We start from the raw sequence: 8,298 nt of genomic DNA on the forward strand, positions 1-8,298 counted from the left end.
CATAAGCATAAGAGACTGAGAGAAATGCTCATTTTAAAAGAAAACATCAGACACACTTAGAAGTTTTTGACTTCTTCAATTGTTACCTTGGACCACAAACCAGTCTTGTTGCGCAGCTATATTTTGTAAACGTACAACTGTAAATATGTAAAAATTCAATGTTTGACTGGTTTTATGCATTAAGAGCTTAATTTGAATAACTTTAAGTGTGATGTTCTCAGTATTAAAAAACAAATCTCAGATTTCAGATTTTCAAATATTTGGATCTCAGTCAGATGAACCTCAAATGAAAAAAAAAAAAAAAAAAAAAATATATATATATATATATATATATATATATATATATATATATATATATATATATATATATATATATATATATATATATAAGAAATTAAATTTGCCTTGTCTTTTGACATAATTATAAGAAGTAATTATACTGTTAAATTACCTGGCAAACTAACAAAAAATAAAGAAAGAGAGAAAAAAAGAAAGAAAGAAAGAAAGAAAGAAAGAAAGAAAGAAAGAAAGAAAGAAAGAAAGAAAGGAAAAAATAAATTGATAAAAATAAATGAATAACAAATCAATTTAAAAATACAAATATATACAAATAAAAAAAGAAAGATTTTTTTTAAATTAACAATAAATGAATAAAAAATAAATAAATATGAATAAAAAGATTTTAAAAGAAAATGTATAAATAAATAAATACATTTTAAAATAAAATAATTAAAAATACAACAAAAAAAATCAATAAATAAATAAAATAATTGTTAACAAAAAATTTAATATATATTTATTTAATATTTATTTATATATATTTTTTTTACTTCCTGGATAATTTAACATTATAATTACCTAATAATTAATAATTAAGTCAAAATACATGGCAAATTGAATTTCTCCCTTCATGACACCTTTAAACCAAACAACAACAACAACAGAATCTTCCTGCACTTTTGGCACCGCAATCAGTTCCTCCCTCTGACATTAAAAACTAACACAACTTGAATAGATTAATGTGGAATAGCTAAAGTTTAGTGCTCGCCATGCCAACGGTAATGATTCCCTCATTTAGAGTAGCATGTCTAATGAAGCTGCTGGAGGTATCCAAGTAAAACAGTCAGAAGAGGAGAGGCACCACCGAACCAGAACAACGGGCTCAAAAACAGGTTACTCATTAACTTCCTCATGACATTTAAAAAGTTCGACCTATAATAAGTCTCAGCACCTTATCAGATCTTAGGGTGCGAAAACAGAATATTAAAAGTGAAAGAATGTGAAAAACAAGCATGGAGAGCAACGGTATGTCCTGTGAATTTTACTTACAGATACAAGCTGCAGCAATGAGCCGAGACGCAGAATACGGCGGCTCGCAGGTGGGAAAGAGAGGTTGAACTAGATAGTTGGCAAAAGTGATGGCTATTACCGCCTGGCTTGTTGGTTCAATGATAAGCAATGATGTCCACAGGCGTATAAATGCTATAAAACCTCCAAACGACTCTAGGATGTAGGCATAGCTGGCACCAGACTTTGTAATTGTGGTACCCAGCTCTGCATAACAGAGAGCGCCCACCACTGAAAAGATGCCGCCGATTGCCCAGATTACTAGAGACAGTCCATAGGAGGCGCTGTAAATGAGAACACCCTTCGGTGAGACAAATATGCCCGAGCCAATCATGTTGCCCACGATGAGGCTGACGCCGTTCAGGAGGGAAATTTCCTTCTTTAGCTGCATGCTTTCTCTGGGTTTGGAAAGGGCTGCAGGACTCTCGGGCTGGCCGTTCATCTTTTTGGAGTCAGTGTTGTTCTCCATCCTGTCCACAGGATGTGTTGGTGCTCGGAGACAGAGGGGTCCCTCGTCGACCTTGTCCAACCTGACAGAGATCAGAGATCCTGACATTAGAAAAGGGACAGTAGATTTGGTGTTTTACTTCAAAATTCAAATGCTCTCATTATTTTCTAAACTAGTGAAATTGTTTTATTTTTTGGATTTTTAAATTTTTTTTTGCGATATACATTTCGATATTAATTGGAAAATTGTAGATTCAATTTGGAAATAATGTATAATGTTAGATGGATTGGGATGATTCTGCAGTGGGAGTGCATCTCCATAAAATCTAATAACAATCTATAAACTTTTTGAGGTCCCTCTGACCCATTTTCATTGTGGTCTGTGCTATTTGCAGTGCATTTCTGTATTTGCATGTGTTCTATAAATACAGTCAAGACAAAGATACAATTGAAATAGTGTTTTATCGTTTCCAGAGTCTAACAGTATTCAAGTACAGTAGCTGAATGATAAAAATAAATACAATTCAATAAAATTAATTGTAGTTAAGTTAAAAAATGATCCAACTTCTTATACCTGAATGCTTTTAAAATCATCAGAAACACATGCAAACGATAAATTATAATTCAAACTCAACATTGCATATATACTGTGATGTGATCATTCGCAATAGTCACATCGCAATATCGATGCTGAGCCAAATTTGTGAGTGGTATACTTATATATGCTGAGTACTGTAGTTATTAAAACTTTTATGTTAAGAAATGTGTTCAAACAAATCTCTTCATTAAAAACGTAAATTGGGGAAAAATATACAGGGGGGCTAATAAATTAGGAGGGCTAATAATTCTAATTTCGACTGTAAATCTCAGTATTTTTGCCAACTGGAAGTCAGAAGGAAAGTGTTGTTTTTATTAACAAAAACTATTAAAAATGGTTTTCAGTAACTGTAATATACAGAAATAAAATTAAACCCAATAGATGAAAGATTAAAACTTATAAATATGATTTCTAAAAATATTTTGTTGCAATTATTCCAGATGCTTTCTTAACATTTCAAACAAACATCCATGTCAACCAACCAAAGCTATTTTCGTGACAAGAACATTTTAATTTTAAATATATAGGATTAAAAACAAACAAATAAATACAGAAATTAAATAAGCTATTTTTTGTGTTAATACATGATAAACAAAATCTAAAAACTTTTCCTGGTGTCACTTTGTTAAAAATGTCCTTAAGAGGGTTCATTTATTTAAAAAAATGTCTTCTGGACTCATTAAAAGCAGGACAGTTACGTAGAATGTGTTTTACTGTAAGGGGAGTTGTGGAGTACAAACACTGAGTGGGGTCTTCACCTTTGAGCAAAAAGGCATGGGTTAATCTTGTATGTTCAATACAACATCTAAAAATTACTTGATCAAATCTAGTCTTAAAATGTCTTAAAACTGAGATTTAAGGTAAAATTTCTCACAAATCATATTGGTCACACTTTATTTTGATGGTGCGTTTGTTGAAGTTACTGTATATTGACAAAGTAATTTTCATTAGATTATAAGTAGACTGTTAGTTTGGGGTTAGGGTTAGTGTAAGTTGACATATACTTGCAAAGTCAGTTAAATGTCAGTTGAAGGAACAGAATCAACAGATATTAATCGGACAGTCTACTTGTACTCAAATGGACCATCAAAATAAAGGGTTACCATTATATTTTTCCAATGCATCCCACTCCTCTTGCCACTTTTAAAAAATGTAAACAGATTTTTCACTGAAGAAATGAAGCTATGCAGATCTGAAATGACATAATGACTAGTAAACTATCTCATAAATTGGACCTTTTTGGACTAATACTTCTTACGGTCGCAATAATCAATATATTGACTTATCTCGCAATACATAGACATGACCTCAGTGATTTTTTTTACATCAAAATGAACGTCAGCAGCATTTCAGCTGATTGCGCAGCCTCTGTCATCTCATCTAATCTCTGTCAGAGGTGTCAGTGAGCTCAGGAAACTCTTTTACAAACAATGATTATTGACAAGCTAAAAAAGGTGCATTTTCACATTTAAAAAAAAAATACTAAAGATTCGGAATAATGCTGGGTGATATGGCAAAAATACAATTTCCATAATTATTTTCCATATTGAATGATAACGATATATGTTTCGATATAAGTTGTTAATGCTTCCAGATTTAAAAGAACAACCCAACAACGACTGAAGGCACAAAAATTAGATTGGCTGAAAATTGTCGGCTGATAATATTTCAGCGACTGAAAATTCAGTACATCTCAATATCAATACACTTTTAGATTTTCATTGTTGCACATTGATGCTGTGTGATTGGCTCTTAGATCAATATAGAGTAAAAAAAAAGTCCAGAGCTTTTCATTGTTATTGACATAAATTTTATGGAGATTCAACATAATATCGTTTATCGGCGCAGCCCTAGTATGGAATACAAAGCTCTGATTTAACACTGCATTCCACTTTCATTATGTGATCATGCAAAAGGCCACACATTCACAAATAATGTTAAAGCCATTTTACTGTACATTGACCAGTGTCAAAGTTCATACTAGGACATTACCTTTTTAAACATCAAATGACAGAATCTAAATAATCAAGCAGTTTAATTTGAACTTTGATGTGACCAGACATGAAAGAGTGCTGTTCATTTTATGTTTTGCTGAAAGCTAAACATGTAGTTGCATGTTCTTGGAAAAAAACAAGACAGTCCTGGTGTATCTCAGTGGATAAAGGAGATGACATCTTACCTTGCCTTACCTAGGCCTAACCTATTTTTTGAAAAACTAAATGAATATATTTTGGTCTGTTTGGAAAATATTCTCTGACTTTTTGGAGAATCTAGATGTCGATTCTTTTTTGAACTGACAGACATTGAAAGTATATAGATTAAACAAATATTTTATTGCTGTATTATTTAACATTAATATTGGTTTTTGTTTATTTTGCTTTTTTATTTTGTGCTGTATTTTTGTTTTTGTATTATTTCTTACAATTTAATTACTTGTTTTTTTTTTGCTAAACTGAAAAATTAAGTCTGTCAATTTGTATGACAATGTTTAAAATAAAAATTGTTGTTAAAAAAAAAGAAAAAACTAGGTGGTTTAATAATCATTAAATTATCAGTGGCATTAAATGATGATTATATCACTTATTGTATTAATTTCTGTGACAATATAACGTGCAACCAAACATTATGTATTGTGACAGGCCTAGATACCATTGGAGAATTCTCAAAAACTAGGCCCACATGACATCTGCATGCGCAGAAATCCACAGATATTTAGCCCATCATTGCGTCTATTTATTTACTTGTGTAAATGTAAGCAAATGTATATTTTTTCAGTTTTATATGAAAATGTTCATATGATTTATTTACAATATAGTTTGTAAAAGCAATATTTTCTGTCTTTTTACATGAGAGACTTGCTTTGTTTAGCAAAAAAAAGTGGATATAATTGTATTCGCATTGTAAACATTCAATAAAAATTTAAAAGGTATTATTTTTATGTCATATATAAAGTTTTTAGTTATGAAACTCCTAAATTTATTCAGCATAAATACGCAGATTTTTTACAAAATTCTCTGCAGAAACAGCAAAAAATGTCTGCAGATTCTGTCTGGCCTTAGCAATAACCCACAAACAATTAAAAAGTCACATCCGGCCTCCAATGTCTAGCAATGGTGTGAAGTAAGTCAGTGTCAGTGTGATGATTTTATTACATACGTGCAAAATGTGCTGTAGCTAATTGGCACAAAAGCTAGTGTGAGATTACATCACTGGAATATAACACAAGAATTGATTTCTTCATTCAAAAATGAGTTTCATATCCCAATCCTTTATCAATCAGAATCTAAAAATGTGTGTGTGTGTGAATGTAAAAACATGTTCACGTTTAATCTGGGTCTACGTCGATTTCCAAATGAGGGAAATCACACATTTTGTTCTGACTTGCTGTTTGTTGATTCTCTATAAATGATTAAGCACAACGTGTCTACTGCTGCCACATCTCCTAGCCTACAGAGCTGATAGCGCATTCCTCCAATTATTTGACTTGTACCACTCATTTCATTCTTGTAAAACGGTCATCACCCCAAGTATGTTTAAAAATCTTCCAGTCCCTCTTGTGTTTCAAAGCACGGCCAGACAATTTACAATTAATCTCTATTGTAGCATGCGACTTCTAAACAAGCACTGATTGAATTTTTCCCCAAATTCTCCCCAGAGAGCTTTCCTTTCCTCAGGCTTGTTTACCATCCAAGAAGATGTTTCCCACAACTCGAACATTCACCAAAACATCTGCACTCATGACACAGTGGTAAAGGGAAGTTCACTATCGTAGCCTTGGAAACGCAGTGACATCATTTCACCCTTGACACTGAATGAGTTTTTTTGTGGGAACCTGTCTGGCTTTTGATGGATGCTTTTGGTGTTTTTGTCTTTATACAAACTAATTAGTGAAAGACAATATGTTAAATCTTTACAGGTAAATGTTTAAATGGAAGTGTAAGTAATGTGCATGTTTGAATGGGTATTGTAGTTTCGTAAAGAGCGAACATTTTTCCATGTAACATCAGTCAAATAATTAACACCCAGTGAACTGACTGCACAGAATATCCATCCCTCACAGCCTCATTTCATTCATTTTTAAACAATAGACCTTGGTGATTTTTAAAATTCATATCAATGGCTACCAGAACATTACAAGTAAAAAAAAAAAAAACTGAGTAAACTAATTATATATTATATACATTATAATATACTAAAATAAATAATATCTCCAGATAGTGTGCTGAGATCTTATGAAACAAAACTATTAGTCTGTGAGAAATTGAACTTCATTTACAACATTATTTCCTTTAATTAAAGCCGCTGGAAAACACCCTGAAGTGTTTGTACTACAGTTTGGAGCACAAACTTCCATGTATGCGCAGGTGTAAACTCACATGAGCTGACAAAGTTTACAGAAGGATTATGCTCGAGTTATATTCATCAAATTGGTACTTGTGGTTATTTAATGCTGTGACCTATATAAAAAAAAGTTTGTGTGAACTGTGTTAGAAGTAGAGTTTGCACATGTGAATGCCTCATTCTTATGTGATTACATCATTTGACTGTAGATAAAAGATAGTTAAGTTGAAACGAATTTCACAGACTGTGCATTTCCAGTATATCTCACTCCATAAGACCTTAATATGTGATCAGGAGCTACAAATTCAGCTAAAATTGTACTTTCATGTTCTTCTGAAAAAAAAAGTCACCAATATCTTGAATGGCCTGAGGGCAAGTTAATCAACAAAGCAAATGTACAATTTAAGAGAACCGTCCATTTATATTTGTCAAACAGAATCTATGACTAAATGACTGTCCTAACTCACGCCCTTTTAAATTTGTTTTTTAATCCTTAATAAATATTTTTAAGAGTAAGTTTGTAGAGATAATCACTTTTTTACTGGACACTATTTCCCAAGTATTTTTTGTTTGTTTGGATTACATAAAGTGCATATATTCCTTTGTTTTTGGGATTTCTTAACGTATTAAAATCTGACTTGAAGCAAAATAAGAAAATTAATCTGATTTTAACCATCCCTTAAGAAAAACAACAACTTGTCTCCGCGCGATCAAAACAAGTTAAGACTTGGCAACCCTCTTTGTTAACGACCAGACGCACATCAGTCCTGTCGCGTCCAAGAAAAGACACGCAGGGCTCTGTACAAAACAACACGTATATTACATGTCACCGGCTGACACAAAAAACACTAAATACACACAACAGCACAAGTGTCTAAATCTACATTACGACAAATAGACTTCAACGTTAAGGTTATTGCCTTTAAGCACATCAGCTGTTCAACAAAACAACCCCATCAGCGTTTAAACGCCCTGTAAAGCGCTCTTGTTATGTGGGTAAGATTTTAGAGTGATTCTCTAATAAAACGGTATTTTATAAAATCATTGCTCTTAAAGTAAATCACGCTGAATGACGGTAATATAGAGATTATTTTGTAATAGATGGCGTGAGACGTGACATCCTGTTTTTCTAACGTAGAGGGCAGCCGAACCCCTGCGTCATTTTAACGCAGATTTCCAGCGCTATACATGGAGTATAATAAACACATTCGGTTGATATTTATATGAGAAATTAGCAAGAAAGCAAATAAAATGGGTAGCTATTATCACCGCTTTAACACGAGCACCGCATCCCATCTTATTCTCCACTCTTATTCTCTTATTCTTTAAGAATAAAGTTGAGAAAACAGAATCGTGTCATTAGCTTACCTTGTCGTGTCGTTTGTTTATCGTCGGTGTCTAACTGGTACCGTTTGCAGAAAGGGCAGCATCTTTAACTACACCAGGAACCCTGAAGCACCGAGGGCAAGCTGCCAAAGAAAGTCACGTGATACCGGTAAAATTAACGTCACGTGGCTATCTTTGCAAATCAGACGAACCGACCCGGTCTGTCAACATGCCCATTC

At 32.7% G+C, this 8,298-nt stretch overlaps 1 protein-coding gene across 2 annotated transcripts in view; it reads right to left on the reverse strand.

Moving 5' to 3' along the window:
* Positions 1-8,140, reverse strand: part of slc7a6 (solute carrier family 7 member 6) — a 25,665-nt gene extending 17,525 nt beyond the window's left edge. The window contains exons 1-2 of one of the 2 annotated variants that reach the window (XM_005166394.5): positions 8,102-8,140; positions 1,330-1,877 (exon numbers count right to left, since the gene is read on the reverse strand). In XM_005166394.5, the coding sequence (XP_005166451.1) occupies positions 1,330-1,816 (487 nt within the window). In that variant the 5' untranslated portion in view covers positions 1,817-1,877; positions 8,102-8,140. 2 annotated transcript variants of the gene reach the window in all.
* Positions 8,141-8,298: the final 158 nt, after the last annotated feature.

The sequence above is a fragment of the Danio rerio genome, chromosome 7 (genome assembly GCF_049306965.1).
Source record: "Danio rerio strain Tuebingen ecotype United States chromosome 7, GRCz12tu, whole genome shotgun sequence".
Lineage (NCBI taxonomy): Eukaryota > Metazoa > Chordata > Actinopteri > Cypriniformes > Danionidae > Danio > Danio rerio.